General features: G+C 41.3%; 2 protein-coding genes across 37 annotated transcripts in view; one reads left to right on the forward strand and one right to left on the reverse strand.

Moving 5' to 3' along the window:
* Positions 1 to 564: 564 nt before the first annotated feature.
* On the forward strand, positions 565 to 9,337 carry Hnrnph3 (heterogeneous nuclear ribonucleoprotein H3). Of its 17 annotated transcripts, none has more exons than XM_087597764.1 (10): positions 565 to 1,430; positions 4,480 to 4,614; positions 5,109 to 5,247; positions 5,782 to 5,966; positions 6,383 to 6,469; positions 6,778 to 6,893; positions 7,574 to 7,709; positions 7,982 to 8,077; positions 8,266 to 8,358; positions 8,446 to 8,732. In XM_087597764.1, exons 2-10 carry the CDS (start codon positions 4,503 to 4,505, stop codon positions 8,520 to 8,522), a joined length of 1,041 nt encoding a protein of 346 aa, XP_087453890.1. In that variant the 5' UTR covers positions 565 to 1,430; positions 4,480 to 4,502; the 3' UTR covers positions 8,523 to 8,732. The 17 variants fall into 17 exon arrangements, 16 of the variants coding, with proteins under 16 accessions (XP_087453890.1, XP_087453894.1, XP_087453888.1 ...); XM_087597768.1 differs by having other exon boundaries at positions 5,782 to 5,921; XM_087597762.1 differs by having other exon boundaries at positions 565 to 849.
* Rufy2 (RUN and FYVE domain containing 2) overlaps positions 7,473 to 22,177 on the reverse strand; it is a 34,295-nt gene continuing 19,590 nt past the window's right edge. For 2 of the 20 annotated variants that reach the window (XR_015645055.1, XR_015645054.1), the window contains exons 13-19: positions 19,882 to 20,001; positions 17,676 to 17,805; positions 16,680 to 16,774; positions 14,807 to 14,855; positions 12,860 to 12,937; positions 12,364 to 12,628; positions 7,473 to 7,688 (exon numbers count right to left, since the gene is read on the reverse strand). Coding sequence is in view for 3 of the 20 variants with exons in the window: in XM_087598369.1 (XP_087454495.1) it covers positions 12,485 to 12,628; positions 12,860 to 12,937; positions 14,807 to 14,855; positions 16,680 to 16,774; positions 17,676 to 17,805; positions 19,882 to 20,001 (616 nt within the window). In the remaining 17 variants the exon portion in view is untranslated. 20 annotated transcript variants of the gene reach the window in all.

Here is a 22,177-nt window from a genome sequence, read left to right on the forward strand (position 1 = left end):
TGGGATTTATTCCCGGTGAAACATTAAAGAGATTTCGCAAACCTACAGAGCTCACGGCCGGATTAACCCATACATGAGCTCCCCCTGCCACATCGAGATGATCCTCACTGAGAAGGAACAGATTGTTCCAAAGCCAGAAGAGGAGGTTGCACAGAAGAAAAAGATATCCCAGAAGAAATTGAAGAAACAAAAGCTCATGGCACGGGAATAAATTCAGCATAAATAAATGCGGATAAAGTAAAAAAAAAAAAAAAAAGAGATTTCGCAAACCGCGTCACCACGGCTCCGCAGAAGCCACACACGCCCTCCCGTGGGGAGAGACAAAAGCGAGCTCGGGGGTTCAGAGGTTCGGTAACCAGGAGATAACCGAGTCCGCAACAGTCTCCTTGCGCCATTCCGCGCCCACCACGGTTGCCACTACGCAGGTCCTGAGTGCGTAGGTGCCCTTGGCCCCGCCCTTACCAAGACCCCACTGTAATCAAGTCTCGCGAGAGCAGAGCGGCCGGTCTGGGCACTCCGCCCCGCCCCCTCCTTCTCGCTCGCTCCCTCCCATCCCCCCTCGCCAGTCTCTGTGCTGCGCAGCTCCCGGAGCGGTTGCAGCCGCGGGAGACGGTTGAGGGAGAAGAAAAAACCAACACCACCACCAACAACAACAAAACAAGCCAAAAAACCGTTGTGGAGAGCGCTGAGCCGCGAACCAGCCCGTGGTCCCTGCCGGCGACCGGATCCCCGCGACCGTCGGAGTCAGCGTTGCTAGCACCCCACAGGGTATCTGAAGTAGAAGTGGGGTAGGTTGGGCCGGTGGTGCCGACCGCGGAGTCGGGAGAAGGACGAAGAGCCCGGAAGCGGGTGAGGGAAAGTGGAGTCGCCGTGCGCCCCGGCGCTCGCTCTCTCGGCTGCCGCCATCTTGGGGCCGACGGCGGCCCGGTCGCCTTCCCGCCTTTCCCCGCTCCCGCTACTTTGTCGCCTCTGGCTTGCGGAAAGTGTCAGGAAGGAGGGGGGCGGGAGAGCCGAGCTCTCCGGTAGGGATGAGGGTGGGGAGCTCAATGAGCCGGGCTAGCGCGGAGGCGGGACGCGCTTCGGATAGAAATGGCGTCCCGCGGGCCCGGCCTCCCACCGCGGCCTCCGGTGCTCTCGAAGGCACCTGGGCTGGCGGGGCTGCGGATGGCTGCTGACGCAGACGCCCGGGATGAGACAGGGGGAGCCGGGGGGGGGGGGGGAGAAACCAGTGACGATGGGAGCGCTCCGCTGCCAGATGCAGGACAAAGGCGGCCACCGTCCTCCTTTGTAATTCCGCCTCGGTGGCGAAGGAGGGGGGCTGTCCCCTAGTTCTCTGGTTTCCAGGGCAAGGTAGATAAACGGAAAATCTGCAGGAGGAGGTAAAGGACGCTTAGCCGACCTTTTAGTCTCGATTTGGAACTGCGGAAAGAGTACGTACGCATCTCCAAAGGATTCCTTCCCATCCCACACTGCATGCCCCGCTTAGATGTTTACCGAGACTTTAATTTTGTAAGAGAAGTGAAAGGCTGATCTAATAGGAATAGCACCCTATTCCGGTGAGATGGGTATGTTTCAAATAGGTCGAGTCCGGTGAACATAGTACATAGTACATCTTTTAAGCAGGGGTTGATAGTTAAATGAGGTTTTTGTGTAGGTAATTCTCCAAGAATTGTGTTTTGTGTCGTTCTGTAATTAAGGCTGAAAGTCAAATACATTCGTTTCATTTAATGTCTAGGCGTGTTTAAAACTTAAGTATCAAACTGTGGTGTTTCGAACCAGAACTCTGTTTATTAAAATGGAAGCCTAATCCCGTACCTAGTTGATGTGTTTTGGGTCCATAAATTAGAACTGTGTCAGTAATTTTCATTGAAGATGGGTTAAAAAGGAAAAAAGGACATCCTGGGCCTGAAAGTTAGTTTGTAGTATTACTCATGAGTAATGGGAAAACTGTTAAGCGCATTCCAAGATTTACGACAAAAGCTGGACAAAACGCTCATTAGTATGGACTTTGGAAATGCAGAGGGCTCAGATCGACTGTAATGAGCTAAATGATATGCCAACTTTTCTTGATTGAATTATATTATAAATATCTTTGCTTTTTTTTTTTTTTTTTGAGACAGGATCTTGTTATTAACCTGTAACTGGTTGTGTACAGAAGGCTGCCTTCTAACTCTCTAGGAGCCACCTGCCTCTACCTCCCAAATGTGTTTTGTTTTGAGATAGGGTTTCATTGTAGATCTTGGAGGATCTTGTTACTTTTCCCTCCCAAGTGCTGGGGTGGCAGCTGTCAGCCACCATCAACTTAATCAGTGGATTACTAGTTGTCAGACTTATCACTACAATCCGGTTTTTAAAACACTTCTATAATTTCAAAAAGAATATATGTACCAACAGTCATCCCATGACAGTTCTCTATTTCAAACCTGGGAAGATCGTGGTTTTGGTTTTTTTTTTTTTTTTTAGATTTTTATGATCTGGGTGTTTGTGTAATTTGGAATAGTATGTAGTCTTTTGTGACTGAAATTTTTGTTTTCTATTTAAAGTCTCAAAAATGTTACTAAAATTGGCTTCATTTTAACTGATAGTCTTTTTTTTTTTCTTTTTTTTTTCCGGGGCTGGGGACCGAACCCAGAACCTTGCGCTTCCTAGGCAAGCGCTCTACCAGTGAGCCAAATCCCCAACCCCAACTGATAGTATTTTTAAATTGGTCCTATCACTTGGAGGTTTTATGGTTAGTGTTTTGCTGCCTACCCTGGCAACCCTAGGACTCCTAGGTTCAAACCATCCTTCCTTCCCCTTTAGCATGGATGTGATTCAGGTTGGTTTCCTGTCTCAAGCTCTGAAATTAGTGACATGAGAACAATTGGCATCCCCACAGCAGAGTAGCAATTAGTTTATGACACTGTTATAAAGGTTGGAGTATTGTAAATAGTGAAGTGAACTGTTGCATAGCCTTTGAAAACTGTATATTAAGGTATCAGAACAGACTGCCCTTTGGGTTTTAGTGGGATTCTAGAGTTGACTTAAAAGGTATATTAGAGCAAGGCTGCTTCCCTACTCTCTTTACTTGAATAGAAAGTCACCCTATGAGATAACTTTTTGTCCAAATCAGTTTTTGCCCAGTAAAGTTTTGTTAATTGAAATCAAGAACTGTTGAACAAAAATTTTTCTCTGACCTTCACATTGCACTCAGGTATGTGTGTGAGGTATGAGCACATACACCAGATTAATTAACTGTAATAAAAGATTGTTAAATAAAAGTTATCAGTGTAGTGTTTTTCAGAGTTCTTGTTTTCATAAGGACTTTCCTGGCAAAAATGGTGTTTTAAGTTTTAGACACACAAAAGAGCTTTCTCCCTTGTACTTGCTACTGAAATACTTGTCTTTCCCTCATTTTAATTTTATGAATGTTTTGCTTGTGTCTGTGTTATGTATACCACATGGGTAGAAACCCAAAGAGTGTTAGATCCATGGGAACTGGGGTTATACAAGGTTCTAAGCCCCTGTGTAGGTGCTGGGAATAGAGCCCAGGTCCTCTGCAAGAGAAGCAGTGCTTTTTGTGATGAATTATAGTCATCTCATGGGGGTGAGGGTGGGATTATCTTAAGCTGGTGTGGTAGCATCTGTAATTCCATCTATGAGTCCTGTCCAGGTTATAGAGCTCCACCTGGCTACATTAGTTTGTTTTTATACTCAGACTTCAAATATGAATAGGCATGTACTATATATACCTTTGTGTTATTAAACATTTGCAGTTGGGCAGGTGTGTCAGTAAAGCTTAGTACTCTCCAGCTGAGGCACGACTGCTTGAAGTTCAAGGCGAACCTGGGCACTGAGGCCCTTGGATTTTTGGTTTTGTTTCTCGTCTTGTATTCTTTTTGTTGGTGTTTGGTTTTTTTTTTTTTTTTTTTTTTTTTTTTTTTTTTTTTTTTTTTTGAGACTAGAGAACAGCCCTGGCTATCCTGGAATTTACTTTGTAGACAAGGCTAGCCTTAAACTCCCAGAGATTCTCCTGCCTCTGCCTCTCCAATGCTGGGATTAAAGGTGAAGATCCTTGTTTTAAAACAGAAACAAGTCCCCAGCTCCGAAAAAAAGAACAAAAAAAAAAAAACAAAAAAAAAAAAACAGAAACAAGTTTGGTATATAGTGACACCCTGTCTGTAAAACAAAGTCTGGGGAGCTTTGTAAAACAGTGTAGCATGAGGAAAAGGATAGTGTGTGACAGCAAATTTTATTCTGGTGGTAAAATTCTACAAGCCTTGTTAGATCTTCAGGGTTGTTGGTAGGAGGGGGGTGAATTTCACTATCTTTTCCTACCCTACCCCAAAGAAGCATGTTAATAGAACACTGTTGCAGATTGTCCCAGGAGTCACTTTAACTTTTGCCTGCATTTTGAGTTGTGACACTTGTCAGAGTTGTTGGAGTTTTGGTAAGACTGTGTTGTGATTGACTGCTTTATGTGCTTGTTTATTTTCATAGCATTTAAATCAAGCGGTATTGAAATGGATTGGGTTATGAAACATAATGGTCCAAATGACGCTAGTGATGGGACAGTGCGACTTCGTGGACTGCCATTTGGTTGCAGCAAAGAGGAAATAGTTCAGTTCTTTCAAGGTACCTCTAGCACTAGTCAAAGTTTAGTAGTATTTTAAATTGTGTTTATTAGCTGTTACTGTTTTTAATTTGTAAAACCCATTTGATTTTAGAACTTAGTTTTGTGAAAACCTGGGTTATATAGTAAAATGGGGAATGTGCTCCAGTTACTATTGCATAGAGTATGTGTAGGCCAAGTAAACATTGATGATGTATAGTGTAGTTAACCGAGAGTAACTGTGATGACATGGGCTGTGAGTTACCATTGGGAGCACAGTTAAATGATTTGTAGTTTTTCATGTAGTGGGCTTTTAGAAGTATAATTTTAAGACACTGGTCACAAAATATTTAATCCAATGATATTTGAAAACTATTCCAGTTGTATTATGGGGTGATGGGAAACTAAGCCTTTTGTTTTGTTTTGTTTAGATTTGTTTTAAATATTTGATTCAGATGGGAATGTTTCAGCCTTTAACACTGTTCCCCTTGATGGGGTATTTGTCCTTGGGTTAAAGGGTTGGAAATCGTGCCAAATGGGATAACATTGACGATGGACTACCAGGGGAGAAGCACAGGGGAGGCCTTCGTGCAGTTTGCTTCAAAGGAGATAGCAGAAAATGCTCTGGGGAAACACAAGGAAAGAATAGGGCACAGGTGGGGATGGAGAGTTTGGGATGGTGTTACATTTTTATTTTTGGGGGTTGTGGGTCGCTATTGCTTAAATGGGGGGGGTAAGCATAACATTTTTCTGGGGTAGTTTTAAAGAATTGATAATTACCTAAATTTAACATGGAAATACAGATTTGGGTGGGGAATTAATGCTTATAGTTTAAATTAAAATTAGATTGTTTCCATTTTTTTTGTAGGATGTTGTTAAATTTGTTTTTGTATAATCACCTGATTTTTGTTTTGTTTTTGTTCTTTTTTTTTAATATACCTATCTTGTACTAAAGGAAACAAGCTAAAATATATTCCTAATTCAGTGTTTTCAAATGACTCATTTGTCTATGTAAAACTTAAATATTTAAGTTTGTAGGTGTAAAAAAACGTTAACCTTATGGTTTATTTAGGCAATTTAAATTGGGATATATACCTAGATATAGACAAACTTACTGCATTTGCCCAGTATCTAATTTACTCTCTAATGCATCTGAGCTGAAACCTGTACCTTAAAACATTTTTAAATAGGTATATTGAGATCTTCAGGAGTAGCAGGAGTGAAATCAAAGGATTTTATGATCCACCAAGAAGATTGCTGGGACAGCGACCTGGACCATATGATAGACCAATAGGAGGAAGAGGGGGTTATTATGGAGCTGGGCGTGGAAGTATGTATGACAGAATGCGACGAGGAGGTGATGGATATGATGGTGGTATGTGTGTCTAATGAACAAAGGCTCTGTTGTCATTTTCTTGATGTTCCTGACACTTTGTCAAGAAGTACAGAAATGGCAGTAATTCCAGTACCTATGAGGTTTCAAAACCTGGTCATGAAATTATGGGATGTCCATGACCATCAGGTGGAACTTGATTGATGCATGTCTTGACAGCTAGAGAACACAGTGGAGAAGTAAAAATAAAGATGGTTGGCATGTTTTCTTCCTGGCATAAATATGAGACTTCATTTCCATGTCATGTTTGAATTTATCCTCTGTAAATTTCCATTAAGTGTTCACTTTTTCTCACATATAGTCAGCTGCAAACATAATTGAAAGAGCTAAGACAGTTACTGCTAGTTTACAGAACAATGGCTCAGAGTTGTATTTATTTTTCCTTACATTTTCCACAGGCTATGGAGGTTTTGATGACTATGGTGGCTATAATAATTACGGCTATGGGAATGATGGCTTTGATGACAGGATGAGAGATGGAAGAGGTAAACAGAATATTGTCATAATGAAGTCAATTTTACAGGGTTGGGGATTTAGTTCAGTGGAAGAGCACTTGCCTAGCAAGCGCAAGGCCCTGGGTTCGGTCCCCAGCTCCGAAAAAGGGGGGAGAAAAAACAAAAAAACTATTCACTGAAGTCAATTTTACCATTCCCTTTTGTAAAGTTCCAGTAGTAATTAGGTAACTTTCCAGTAGTAGTAAGACAACTTTGATAGGTTAGTGGAAACTTGTGTCAATGCACTGCTTTGGAGATGTATATGAATATACTTATGTGAACCCACATGGTTTATCTAGGCATGGGAGGACATGGCTATGGTGGAGCTGGTGATGCAAGTTCAGGTTTCCATGGTGGTCATTTTGTGCACATGAGAGGGCTGCCTTTTCGTGCGACTGAAAATGATATTGCTAATGTGAGTAATTGTGGTTTTATAGTGCGTTTTTTAATTTATTTTTTGTTAATAATAATTACTCATGGCGGGGAGACAAACTGGGCTAGAATTTGCAAGAATTTGCAAATGCTAACTTGGCTTTGAGCCTGTTGGAATTACAAGCAGCTACCATGCCCAGTTGACTCATCTTTTTTATTTGTTGAGACTCAGGCTAGGGTTGTCTTTTAGTAGATTGATTATTTGCCTAATGTGCACATAATTGTTTGTGCCCATTATGTGCTGACCTAACGAGATTTTTCAGCAGGTTAAAAAAAAATGCATTAAAATAAACAACAGAAACCCAGCTCTGTTAAGGATAGTCAATTAGGTAGGAGCTTGGTAGGGACTGAAGCAATCCCAAACTCAAGATACTCCTAAGTATACTTTATCATGGAGCTGTATCCCACAGTTGCACAATTCTCATTTAAAATTTAGTATTGCCTTAACTTTAAAAATAGAAGTGCTTTTTGCATTTTAAAATATGTACTCCTTCCCTGCGTGAGCTAAGTTGACCACTTCTGTAGCAAAGGATGACTAGCCTACCTCCACAATGCTTCAGCCTTTAGAGACTCTTAGTAGTTTATTTAGTGGACTAGGAAAGTAATTAAGGTATGTGTTAACTTTAAATAGCTGGAATTTTAAAATGAATAACTTCTATTTAGTTCTTCTCACCACTCAATCCAATACGCGTTCATATTGATATTGGAGCCGATGGCAGAGCAACAGGAGAGGCAGATGTAGAGTTTGTGACACATGAAGATGCAGTGGCTGCCATGTCTAAAGATAAAAACAACATGCGTAAGTGATATCTTTGGTATGCTTGTTTTGTAGTGGTGGGCAGTTTATAAAATACTTGTTAAAGCTTGTGCTGTAGACCCAAAGGTTTAAAATCATCTGACCTGTTAATAATGCTTAAACTTTAATGGCTATCTGAAACTTTAATGGCTATCTGAATTCTATATTTATGGATAAGCCTATTTAAATACTAGCTAACTGATCTTTATTTAATACCTTTGATCCAGCATCCTTTTCTCTACTCTTACCTTTTTCCACTTTTTTTTTTTCTAAAGAACATCGATACATTGAACTCTTCTTGAATTCCACCCCTGGAGGTGGCTCTGGAATGGGAGGTTCTGGAATGGGAGGCTATGGCAGAGATGGAATGGGTATGTATAGTTTTGTATTTGTGACAGGTAGCATCTCCTCTGTAACACAGGCTGGCCCAAAACTCACAATCCTCCTTCCTTGGTGCTTTAGCATATCCTTCCAAAACCTAGGTTTATAAATTTTGTAGAATAAGCAAGTGTTAGCTACTTTGTTAGGCAATCATCCTCTGTTGCTTCTTTATGTGTAGATAATCAAGGAGGCTACGGATCTGTTGGGAGGATGGGAATGGGGAACAGCTACAGTGGAGGCTATGGTGCTCCTGATGGCTTGGGAGGCTATGGTAAGTAGTTGTTTCTGTGTCATGGTATTGTCCTTCATTTAAAGACATGGATGTCTCCTGATGGGTGGTTCTTACTGTCTTCTTAAGGTCGTGGTGGTGGAGGCAGTGGAGGTTACTATGGGCAAGGTGGAATGAGTGGAGGTGGATGGCGTGGGATGTACTGACAACACCACCCCAACGTACACGTCCTAACACCGGCTCTACTAGACTTTCTTACAAATTTCTTTTGTATTTCAAGAACTTTATAATGACTGAAGGAATGTGTTTTCAAGATATTATTTGGTAAAACAACAAACTGTGATGGGAAAATCTGTTTTCTGTAGGTTTTATTTGTTGCATACTTTGACTTAAAATAAATTTTTATATTCAAACCACTGATGTTGCTACTTTTTATATATAGGTACTCCTAAAGATGTGCTGCCTTCGTAAGATTTGGGATGATGTATTTTACTGTTAACATAGGGCAGTGTTAGAGGGCAAGACTGCAAGTAGGCATCTGGGATAGCGCTAACTTTCACTCCTGGACATATGTAAATAAAAGCCTAAAGATAGATCTAGGGGGTTCAAGAATATAAGTTAGTATTCTCTTTTCAGTCTTGTTTATCAAGCATAGCTCTGAATAATTTAAGAGGTATCTGGATTCTAAATATTCACAATTGTATTATGAACGGGGGAGGGAGGTAGGAGTATTGAAATTATAGCTTGAGATTTTAAAACCCTCATAGCACTTGACTAAGATACCAAAAATGTTCCCAAAACTTGAGTCTGTCGGAGTAGTTTGAGTATTTTCAGTTTCTCACCTAAGAAAATAGGGTCTTCAATGGTGTAAATGACATTTAAGAAAATGTAAAACAATGCTGTAGCTGGTTTTGTGTCTGAAACTGGCTTTGAGTAGTTAAGTGCTCTGTATAACAAAGGAAAGGTGCTTTCTACTAATCTTTTATCACTTTGGTCAATAAGACATTTTCCCTAAATTGGCTAATGGATCAAAATGAACCTGTCAATGTGAACTCAGTTATTGAACTTGTTACTTGTTTTTGCTAGACATGCTATTAATGTAATAAATGTCAACATGGGAGATAAAGGAATGCTGTCTGTGCTAGTATGCTTTGTGTTCGTTATTGGCTGTAATGTATTGGTATAGAGAATCACATGCCTTTAATCCCAGCACTTGGGAGGCAAAGGCAAGTACTGTTAGATGCCAAATTGAGGTTTCTGATCGAATGACTGCAAAGGAGTTATTTTTCTCCATGCTTTAAGAAAAGAGAGTTGCCACAGCATGTCATTTGGAGCCTATCCACCTGAAACGGTGAGTTTCTGTCTTATGGGTTTATCTTGGTGCTTATATACTGATGAACTAGTTTGCATGCTTGCCACAGAAGTCAAAAGCACTTCAAGGGTTACTTTAAATTTCAAAGTAGGTGGCTGGAGAGGACTTAAGTGGAGTACTTAAGAGTCCTCGCTGCTCATTCAGAGGGGCCTTTTGGTTCCCAGCACCCACATTAGGTTGATCACAACCCTGCTGTAACTCTAGTTCCAGTGAATCCAATACCTTTTCTGGCCTCCGAGGTCATCTGCACACATATGGCATACACTCACACACATAAACAAATCTTTTAAAGCAATAATAGTAATTGTCAATTTCTTAGATCTCCATGTTATAAAATTCACATTTATTTTAAAAACATTACAGATCAGAATTACAGTTGCAATTCCTTGGCACCATGATGACATCTTTGTGGTAGTACTGGCTAGGTAAGTAAGAGAATGACAGAAATTTTCAGCAAAATAAGAATTGTGAATGTTTTGTAATGAATAGGATAACCTAAGTTTAAAGTTGGGTGGTTTTTATCTTTTGGTGGTAGTGCTATGAATTGAGAATTCAGGCTCTTAACGGCCATAATAAGCAAACATTCTACCACTGATCGAGTTAATGCTGCTCCAGAAAAGGCTTGTGTTAATGACAATTTTTAAGTATTTGAAATCTTTTCATTTACGCTCACTTTTTTTTTTTTTTTTTTTCGGAGCTGGGGACCAAACCCAGGGCCTTGCGCTTCCTGGGCAAGCGCTCTACCACTGAGCTAAATCCCCAACCCCACGCTCACTTTTTTTTTAAAGATTTTAATTTTATGAGTACACTATGACACACCAGAAGAGGGCACCGGATTCCATTACAGATGGTTGTGAGCCACCATGTAGTTGCTGAGATTTGAACTCAGGACCTCTAGAAGAGCAGTCAGTGCTGTTAACCACTGAGCCATCTCCCCAGTCCCCTATGATCACTTTCAACAGCAGAAAAATTAGTCATCCCCATCAGTCAAAGTGGTTTAAGAATATATTATAATTTTTTAATTTTTGTGCCAGGGTTTCACCACCGTGTGTGTGTGTGTGTGTGTGTGTGTGTGTGTGTGTGTGTGTAGCAATAGGGATGAACCAAGCAAGCTGCCCTTGAAACTTGTGGTAGTCCTCCTTTCCTGCCTTACTATCTTAATTCTGTCTCAAGGCCAAAAGAAGAGACAACTAGAAATCTGTCAGAGCGAACGTAAGTTAACCACAGAAACTGGTAAATACTGGTTTTGTAAAATGGCAATTTATAAAACCTTACTGAATTGCAGCAAATGAAAAGATCCTGCAGGAAAGGGGATCAGAAAAGTACCCAGTCACTGACCAGTGTCCTTGGGAATGTAAAGTCGATAGCGTTTTGAAAGGCTTATAGACTTAAAGGTACAAGACTGGAAATTAATATACTTACGATCCTGAATGGTCATGATTTAAGTAACTTAATGCTTTTTCCCCCTGCTTGAAAAAATAAGGAACCACTATCTACCTAAGACCATAGCATAAAGGTATTTGATATACACATAGGGTGAAATTCTCTTGTGGGTAATGCACCAATGTAAGGCTTCTTAGAATCCTAAGAGAACTGAGGATGGAGAAACTTAACTCTTTCATAGCAAAGGCAAAGTTTTAAATGCTCTTATTTTTAATTCTTTAGAATCTTTAAAGGCCTGTGGTCTCACTCAGTCCCCCTGTTCCCTGGGAAGGAATGTTTTCTCCTTTGGAATCTGACCCTTTACAAAAGTTAGCATCTGGGATAAGGATGATGGTTCTAAGTAAAACTCGCCTTAAAGTGAGGGAAAGACTAGAGGCCAGAGCACTAGTCCTTTAATCCACCATGCGAAAGATGGGCAAGTGAAGAGGAAAGGATGGGGTAAAATCACTGGTCTTTCTCATTGTAGAGGAGGGAGACGGACAAACAAATAAATTAGAATCTTACCAGATAATGAAGAATATACAGACCTGGGATGAAAGCACACAGCTATGATCCCAACACTTCAGAGCTGAGGCAAGAAAATTCATGATAAAAAATGCCCAACTTTGATTCAGTCTGTCTTTCCTTTTCTGTTTCTTTTTTTTTTAAAGATTTGTTTATTTATATATAAGTACACTGTAGCTGTTTTATATGTAAGTAAATACCAGAAGAGGGCATCAGATATCATTACAGATGGTTGTGAACTACCACGTGATTGCTAGGATTTGAACTCAGGATCTTTGGAAGAGCAGTCAGTGCTCTTAACCACTGAGCCATCTTTCCAGCCCCTTTCTGTCTCTGTGCAGCTCTGGCTGTACTGGAACTTGCTCTGTCTACCAAGCTGGCCCCGCTGAACTTCTGCCTCCACCTCCTAAGTGCTGGCATTAAAGGCATGGGCTACCATTTCAAAAAACGGTGCTAATCAGCATATAACAAAGTGAACGCATTTCCAGTTTTTCTCTGAGAATTGTGATGCTTTTAAAGTGCATTAAGAGATATGCAGGCACCATCAGGTGCCAACTCAGTTCAGAAGCAAATAAGCTGTGGCCTTGTTCTCAAGAAGGCCTCTGTAAGGTAAGGCAAATGTGTATTAGCTCTGCTATCTGACCTTGTGTCAAAGGTTATTTGATTGTTGAAGTAGTGCTAAAACATGCTATCTTAATCTGATTAAATAACAGGAACGGAATACTAACCCATATAACTTATAAACTTGTGTGTTAGCTGGAGGTGAGGTACAGTACTGACTGGGTGCCGCTGTACACACAGCCCTCCCTCATTGTAGATGCTTCTGTGCAGGAGCATTGAGTTCCTATGTCACGGCACAGTAGAGGAGCATCTCTGAATGAGCATTGCATGACAGGAATCACAGACGCGCACGGGCTTTGGTGAAGAAGGCAATGGCAGCTCGTTGTCAGAACAGGCATTACAGAAAATTTCCCCACAATTTCTACAGTGGTGCTATTAAATGGGAAAATAAAACCAAATTAGAAGCCATTTTTGCTGCCAAACTCTTTTTTTCTTTTTTTCTTTTTTTTTTTTTTTTGGTTCTTTTTTTTTTCGGAGCTGGGGACCGAACCCAGGGCCTTGCGCTTCCTAGGTAAGCGCTCTACCACTGAGCTAAATCCCCAGCCCCCTGAGCTAAATCCCCAGCCCCGCCAAACTCTTTAGAATCACTTTCACCCCTCTTACCTTTCTTTTGGAGAGTGAAAATTCCTTCTCACAAAGCTTACAGTGGGTTGCATCTTTGTCTTTTAGCCAGACCAGTCCCTAATAGGGAAAGATGAGTGTTAATGTTCAAATCATTAACACCTGTCCTTGCTTTAAAAGTATGAAAACAGAAAGGCATTCTCATGTGCACAATTACTGTGACTCATTTTCACCATTTTTTAGGGGGTCACTTCTGTTCAGTACGAAGAAATAACATAGGAAAGAAGGCACAAGGCTCAGGCAGTAGTTCTCAGAGTTAGGTTAGAAACTCAGGAAATGGGGTTGGGGATTTAGCTCAGTGGTAGAGCGCTTGCTAGCAAGCGCAAGGCTCTGGGTTCGGTCCCCAGCTCCAAAAAAAGAAAAAAGAAACTCAGGAAATGTCTGGACAGAACTCAGTTCTGCGTTGTCCTGATGTGGGTAGGGGGCTTGACTTGAAGACAAAATAATGAGCAACTCTGCTTCTTCAGGGGACATTTGATAAAAGTGCTGTGTTGTCACAGAATGATAACATTTTGGTCCTGAAGTAAAACACTGGGAAATAAAATAACTGACAGGCAGTAGACCTCAGGAAAAATAACAAGGGTAGAGTGCACCTGGGAGGCAATGGCACTTCTTGAATCTCTGGGTTCAGGGCTATGGAGGGAAACCATGTCTCAAAAAGTTCAGGCGAGGTGTGTGATGGCATATATATCTTTAATTCTAGCACTCAAGAGGATCAGCCAGGGTTCTAGTGAGACCCTGTCATGCTTACTAAGGGCATGCAAGGAAGAAATGAGTTTGAGTGAACAAACAGGTTCAACCATATCCATAGCAAGGTGAGAAAATGTTAGTGTGGCTCAGTCATGCAGTGTTTGCCTAGCAATGTGTCAGGTGTGTTCAGTTCCATTCTCTGCACTACAAAAGGAGAGCAGTGTGAGTCATGTGTTGCTTTGAGTACAGAGCTAGATGCCAGAGAAAACAGCTATAAGAACTGGAAGCAGCTGTTTTTATAATAGCAGGTTAAAGGCAAGGGAAGCAAAACACTTGAGATCTTTTTGGAATGGGGTCTGGGACAGTGGCTCAGCCATTAAGAGTGCTACTGTTATTCCAGAGGGCCAGCATCCACATAATGTCCTGTAACCCCAGTTCCAAATCTAACCCCCTTTTCTATGGGACTCTATAGGACCTTTTTTTTTTTTTTTTTTTTTAATCTAGTTCGGAGTACTGATATTACAGCAGTAACATATTTTGTTGTTCATTTGTTTTGTTTTTTTCAAAGCAGGGTTTCTCTGTGTAGCATGGAATTGCTCTGTAGACCAGACCAGGTTAGCTTCAAACTCAGAGATCCACCTACCTCGTGCATCACTGCTCCCTGGCATCATGTACTATTTTGCTTAAACAATTAAATGGAGTTGGGCATGGTGGTATACACCTTTAGGGGGCAGAGGCAGATTGATCAAGGCCAGCCTGTTCTACAAAGAGTTACAGGACATCCAGGGTGACACAGAGAAACTGTGTCTCAGGAAAAAAGAATGGGTGGGCGATTAGGAGTAAAAGGCCATCATTCATTACACAGGTCATAGGATTCTTTCAGGCAGCCAAAGTCAAGGCAATGTTGTGTGCATCAGAAGCCTTTTCTAGAAGGGTCAGCAAGGACATGTTACTGCTAAAGTAGCATTATAGTGCCATTGTTTGCTAAGACCAATCATTATACACCCTTTAACAGATGCTAACTAACATTTCCATCCTTTTAAACATGTCAGTAAGGGTGGAGATAGTGATGAACAGAAGGGCAACTGCACCACCCACTCCCCTTCATGGCTGCCACCTCTGTTCACACCGTCTGGTGCTAGGACCAAACCACGGGCCCCCAACATCCTGGTTTCCAAACATTCCAGGTTTACCAACTTTAAAAAACTTTCAGCTGGACTCACAAACCTAGTTACTCACCTGCAATGCTTTGTTGGCTTCTTTTATATCGTCTATTTTAAGTTTAGATCTAAAAACATTACAAACAGCCCAGATTTTAGTATGCATGTAAATACAGAACACTCAGTATTTCACAGATTATTTTTTTCACTGCATATAATTTTAGATCCTAACAATCTCTTGACTAAGGGAATATTTTGTATTTTCCTAATTTTTTTCTAAATGTCTTGAAACAAAAATCGGTTTTTGAGATTTCCACAACTTGATTTTGGTTTTTGTTGAAATAGTTTTACAATCTACAACTGAATTTTTTCAGAAGCTTCTGTGTGTGGGTTTACAAAAGTGCTGTACACACTGTAATCCCTCTATTAGATTCCTCAGCCCATATAGACCCAGGTGTGGGGCCTACATCGGTAATACTAGTTCTCAGGAAGCTATACAGCAGGAAGACTGGAAGAAGTTCAAGGTCATTCTTGGCTACTTGTATTAAAATGACTTTTTGTTTTTGAAGCACAATTGAGATTTCATAGCCCAGGCTGGCCTCAAGTCAGGTTACAGATAAGGCCTGCTTACACCCAGCTCGCTTACATTTTCAATGGACTATCATCTGTAAGAGTTCTCAGCAGTGGATCCTACACATGAAATGGATGGATTAATGGCACACAGTCCAGCCTATTTTTTGAGAGTCCCATGAGCCCAGGAATTCAACACCAGCCTAGACAATATACCAATATCATTTCTCAGGAGAAGGAGTAAAAGGAGAGGGAACACAAACCTAAAATAAAAAATTGAAAGGATGGTTTTCTTAGGTATTTCCCATCTCCATTTCTTTTAAAGATTTATTTTTGCGTGTGAATGTTTTGCCTGCATGTATGTATGTGTGCCATACACACGCATTATGCCCAAAGGTCAGAAAGAAGCCACTAGATTTCCTGCAACTAGAGTCACAGATGGTTGTGAGCCACCATGTAGGTGCTAGAAGTTTAACCTAGGTCCTCTGCAAGAGCAGCAAGTACTTTTAAGATCTGTTATATAAATGAGTGCTCTATCTGACATACACCTGTGTACCAAAAGAGGGTGCCAGATCTCGTATATGATTGTGAGTGGGTCCTGGGAATTGAACTCAGGATCTTTGGAAGAGTAGCTAGTGCTCATACTACTGAGCCATCTCTGCAGCCTCTACTTTTTTTTTTTTTAAGGCGTGCTCTCAAGGCTGGCCCTGATTGTCTGTGTAACTGAGGATGACTTGAATTCCTGATCTTCCTCTCTCCCTCCCAAGGCCTGAGATCACAGCCTTTCCTGGCTTCCTTTTCACTAGGGATCCCAATAACCTTCTACTAACACAGGATCACACTGAATCATGATGGTAAGCTTTGACCCCTGTAGGCATAGTCTGTCAATAGTCTGATATAGCCCTGGAAAATTTCAAAAATTCAGCTTTTGTTGTCCTGACAAAATTAAGTTTCTGGATTTGTTATCACTGAAGAACTCAAGCAATAGTTTTAGCTCTTGTTTGTTGGAGCTCTTCAGAGCCAGTGTCTATTGGAATGCACAGAACTACTGAAATCCCTTTAAAGAATCTAGTTTTGGGGCTAGAGAAATGGCTCAGTGGTTAAGAGCCACGACTGCTCTTCCAGAGGTCCTGAGTTCAATTCCTAGCAACCACATGGTAGCTCACAACCATCTGTAAAGAGATCTGATGCCCTCTTCTGGTGTTTCTGAAGACAGCTACAGTGTACTTATATATAATAAATGAATAAATCTTTAAAAAAAAATAATCTAGTTTTGGGTTTTTTGTATGCCCATGCTCAAGACCTTCTGCACCACTGATGTGGTATGAGTGTGTCTTTCACACATTTGTGAGCACTTAGCTGAAGGAAGAGAGAGAAATTACTCGCAGAGTTTGCTGCCAAGTTCTTGCAGAGCCTGTTCTTGTTCGTGATATATTCTTTTCAACTGCTGATTTTCATCCTGGAGGTTAAGAAACTCCTTCAATAGAAAACAGAAAATATAACTTTAAAAAAAAACAACCCCAAATTACATACGTATCATTAGTTAGGAAAGTATAAATATCGTTGCATTTTGTTCTGATTGTGCTTCTACTTCCCAAGTGCTGGGGTTACAGGAGTATCCTATCAAGCTTGGATAAGGGACTTTCCACCTTCATTTCTCTTACGTAAAAAGAATTTGTGTGCAAGTATCCTTGCCTGCATCTATGTGTGTTTCCATGTGCATGCTTGATACCCAGAGGTCAGGAAAGGGCATCAGATGCCTGCAGCTGGAGTTAGAGATGGTTGTGAGCCACCGTGTATGAGCTGGAATCTTACATCAAACTTTCCTGGAAGTCACTGTAACTAGGCTAGCCTCAACCTCCTGATTCTGCCTTGGCCTACTCAGTACTACAACCTCCTTACTCATATTCCTAAGATGACCAGTATATCTTGTTTATTCATGTACATGTAAACTGTATAAAGTATCTTGTTTTGGAAGTATCTTGTATATGTATTTTTGTGGAGGTTGGAAGATAACCCTTGTTGTGGTACTTAAGACTGCCTACCACCTCCTTTGAGACAGTCTTTCACTGGCCTGGAGCTTACAAATTAGGCTACACTGGTTGGCCAGTGCCAGGGATGCCTCCCCAGAGCTGAGAGTACAGGTCCCACAAGCACTTTACTGACAGCCATCCCCTCAGCCCCCAAATCATTTATATAAGCCAACAGAGCAGTCAGGCAGGCACAGTGGCTCATGTCTTAGTCCCAGCACTCCTGAGACTGAGACAGAACTGCTGTGAGTTCAAGGCCAGAGTTCAAAGATAGTCTGGACTATAGTATGAAATCCTGCCTCCAGCAACTTGTCAAGATGTAAAATTTAAAGTTTTACCACTATTTACTTTTTTAAGACTTATGATTTTTTGGGTTTCGTGTCTAAGATGAGATAGGACATCTTTTTCCTTTTGAAGATCTTCTTGCAAAGTCTGCCTCCATTCCTTCTCAATCTTCAAGTCCGTTTCCAGCTGCACCCTTGAATGGCAAACATAGAAGCTCAGTGTGTGGTAGGGTCTCATGTATCTGAGTGTAGCCTTCAAGTCCTAGTTCTCCTGTGCCCACCTCCAAAGTGTGCTAGGTTACAAGTGTTCTCTACTGCCAGGCCATGCAGATGCTGCACACCTTTAACCTCAGCACTTGGGAGGCAGAGGCAGTGAATCTCTTGAGTTCAAGGCCAGCCTGGTCTACAGAGAGTTCCTTGACATCCAGAGCTACATGGAGAAACTCAAGGAAAACAACATCAAAACAACTGTGTGCTACCCATACCTGGCTCTTTTTTTGTTTGCCCTTTCAAGACAGGGTTTCTCTTGTGTAGTCCTGACTGGCCCCGAACTTAAGAGATCTGCTTGCCTCTGCTTTCCCAAGTGTTGGGATTAAAGGGGTGAGCCACCAGTGCCCTGTTTTAAAGGCTTATTTTTTAATTACAAGTGATAGACATCTGGTATGGTGCTATGGACTGAACTGGTGATCTTCTGTAAGAGGCATACCCACTGAGTCATCTCTCCAGTCCCTTTATTTTTTTTATTTTTATTTTTTAAGACAGGGCCTCATATCCCAGACTGGCCATGAACTTGCTATCTAGCCAAAAATGACCTTTAATTTTTGATCCTTTTGACTCTGCCAATATTAACCAAGACCCAAGATTCAGCCACACACCTTTAATCCTAGTACTTGGAAAGCAGAGAGAGGCAGGCAGATTTTATTGTGTTTTGTTTTTGAGACCCTGACTTGGTGGGTAAAATCTCTTCCTGCCAAAGTTTGACAACCTGAATTTGATCCCACAGTCCTACATTGGAAAAAGAAAACCAACTCTCACAAGTCCGCATCTAACATGCATACTCTAGTACATGCATGCTAACAGACTAGAGTAAAACCATGCATTGCCTATATATTTGTATGTACAAAGAAAAGTCATACTTTGTCCTTATTTTATTGAACTTTGGACTTTGTGCAAACTGAGAAGCATATAATCATTGTACCAATGAGTTACACTGTAGCCCAGAACAGTTTTAAGCTGCTCGGGAGGGTTTTAGCCTTTAGAAGTATCACTCACTAAAGCTCCTCCCCAGGGGTCCCATACTCACTGCCTTTGTTATTCAAAAGAAGACAGGCTGCAGAGATGGTGGCTGAGCAGTGAAAGATACAAAACTACAGGCTGGAGAGATGGCTCAGCAGTTAAGAACACTAACTGTTCTTCCAGAGGTCTTGAGTTCAATTCCCAGCAACCACATGGTGGCTCACAACCATCTGCAGTGGGATCCGATGCCCTCTTCTGGTACACACAACTACAGTGTACTCATACATAATAAATAAACCTTTAAAAAAAGATACATAACTGCAAGTAATTAAAAATGAAAATATTTTTTAAAATCTTAGAAAACAGGAGCTGAAGATACAGCTCAGTGGATAGAGTACTTATGTAGCATAAACTCTGAGTTTTGACTCCCAGCATTACATAAGCCAGGCACGATGGTACTTACCTGTAATCCCAGCATTCAGAGGTGGAAGCAGGAAGAGCAGAGGTTCAAAGTCACCCTCCCTTATGTAGGGAATTATGTAGACCCGTCTGGGGTTTATGAGACATTATCTCCAAAAGTCAATAGATAAAATAATCAGAGTAAAACTAATATAAGTATCCTTACAATTACATTCTCTCTTTCTCTCTCTCTCTCTCTCTCTCTCTCTCTCTCTCTCTCTCTCTCTGTGTGTGTGTGTGTGTGTGTGTGTGTGTCTCGAGTGTGCCCTTGGAGTTTAAACCCAGGGCCTCACCAATGATAAGGGACTGAATCTCTAACCCAAATTGTTTTTCTAAAAACTACATTTATTTAGTGTGAGGATCTGAGACATGAGTTTGTAAACCAGAGGATAACCCACAGGAGTCAGTTTCCCTCCATCTACCACATAGGGCCTGGAGACTGAACTCCCGCTTGCTGGTAACTGCCTTTCCATACTGAGCCATCACAAGCATCCCACGTACCTTCTTTAGGTGCCTGTACTGGCTAGCAGAGACCATGTTAGTACAAGAATTTGATTCCAAGACCAAACACTCACAGCTGTTGCTCCTTCTGCGAGATCTGTCTCTGCAGACTGTCGAATTTGCTCAGACACTCTTGGGCATATTTCTCATCCTCATCTTCAGCTTCCATTTGCGCCTTCTCTGCTTGCTGCAATCTGGTGTAATTCAAATCAACTTTGGGTAAAACTGAGGCTAGAACTAGGGTGTAAAAGGGTGAAGAAGACAAAAGAAAAATGGGGAAATAGAAACATTTCTAAATGAAAACAAAGTTTGGGGGGAGAACTCACAAACTCAAACGTGAAAGCCACACAATGTCTAGAAATTGTTCTGTGCTTTTTTTTTTTCAACATAAGATATTATGCCCAGAAAACTATCTTTAAATTTGCTTTATTTCTTGTTCATAATTAATGCAAAGCAATACAGGTTTTTACTGTTGTAGGATAATGATTCAAATTTCAAATATGGCTAGGTATGATACTGCCCTTTTACAAAGCCATGAGCAGCATACTTGGGTCTATAGTAAGTGCAGACCACACCTGCTGTGTGTGATGCTAAGATGTGTGTGCCAGGACTCAAGTGCACTACAAGGCCAGGAGCAACCACCACTCTCAGTACTGGAGTCTTCCTGTGGGGCTCTGTGCAGTTGATTAATTATGCAAGGCTGTTTATGTATGTGTGTATATGTGTATTTTTAAAATTCAACAATATTTAGTGCTTGGCATCATTCCCTAGAAAGAAATTTTTAAATATTTATTTTATATTTATGAATGTTTTGTTTGAATGAATGTCTAGGCACCACATATGCTTGGTGCCCACAGAGGTCAGAAGGTGTCAGATCCCATGGAACTGGAGCTATAGACAGTGGTAAGCCACTCCATGTGGGTGCTGGGAAGTGAACCCAGGTCCTCTATAAGAATATGTGCTCTTAACTGCTGTCACCTCTCCAGCCCTAAGTACAATTTCTATTCTTTACCTTGAATCCTGTTTCCCTATTTTTATTTAAGTCACTGTCCCCAGGCTTAGCCACACTCATTGCTTCCCTTGGCCATCAAGATTTCTGAGGTTTATCTTCAATATTTTATAAGAAAATATTTCCTAGAATTCAAGGGACATTAACTCTTCATGAGAAGTCACAAGAGAACTCTTGTATCTTCATATCTGCCTCAAACACCCTAAGTAAGGCAACACACACTGCGAGTACAAAAGCCTCCAAGGAAAGGAGAGGAAGTAAGTTACCTCTAGGTCTACATTGAAATGAAAGGATTAAGGCGGTAGGGGTGGACTCCGTAAAGTAAGTGAGGTAGGCCTGCAGTTGTGCTATCACAGGAGGGCGGGAGGATTAGAAAACGGAGGTGCTAAAGCTCAGGGCAACGGCCAGCCTGGCTTGAGAAATGCTTTAAAAACTTAACTTTAAAAAGGAGCCATTAGGCAGAGTATGCCAGTGGGTGTGGGTATATGTTTTATCTGTGCCAACACAGCTTGAAACCAAAGGTTTCTAGCTTCCATCAAAAAGTAGCTAAAAAGATAAAACTTTGAAAATCTTGCCATCCTCGAAAATGAGACTTGGATCTGCCCTTGTGCACAAGGCTGAGGAGTGCATGTAAGGAGCCCGCCCAAGTGCAGCTGCCGTGTCGCACAGCAGCCATGAAGGGGTGGGTCCTGCAGCCTGTACATATGAGATAGCATAAATGCTTTTCCATTAACATGGGAGAGTATGGGCTCTGCTCTAGGAGTGGGTTTCAGAAGGAGATGTCTTTGACCAGCTTGTACTGGTCCTGAGGGTCACTGCTAGCACTTTTCACCAATGACACTGCAATTGTCCTAGTTTGAGTTAACAAGTCGTTGTCACTTCATAATGGAATGAACAGAAATCAAAGACAAGAAACAGTAATAAAGATGTCCAAAATGTAAAAGTGGGGGTAAAGAAAACAACAAAAAGAAAGAAGAAAAAAGAAGAAAGAGGATGTCAATAAAAGAATATTTGTGTTAGTAAAGCATCACTAGTTATGTCTTTCCTAAGTAAGTTCAAAGAAAGCAATGGTGACACACCATGACAGGGCAATGGACACAGAGGTTTTCCGAGGGTAAGGTGAAAAGGCCAGATGGAAGGGCTCCACTGACAACGTCCTGCCTTGGGAAAGCAGCTCCCCTGGAAGGATGGACAGCTGCTCAGCAGGCGGCCTCTGAGCCCCATGTCATTTTTCCAGGTCTTTGTTTTATGTCACAAATTAAATGACAAGAAACTACAGATAGTGTGCCTTTAAATTATCTTCAAAAGGTAACTTTAAATGAATCGTCCTAAATAAAGCAACTTGATTCCATGCAGCAACC

The sequence above is a fragment of the Rattus norvegicus genome, chromosome 20 (genome assembly GCF_021556685.1).
Source record: "Rattus norvegicus strain SHRSP/BbbUtx chromosome 20, alternate assembly SHRSP_T2T, whole genome shotgun sequence".
NCBI lineage: Eukaryota > Metazoa > Chordata > Mammalia > Rodentia > Muridae > Rattus > Rattus norvegicus.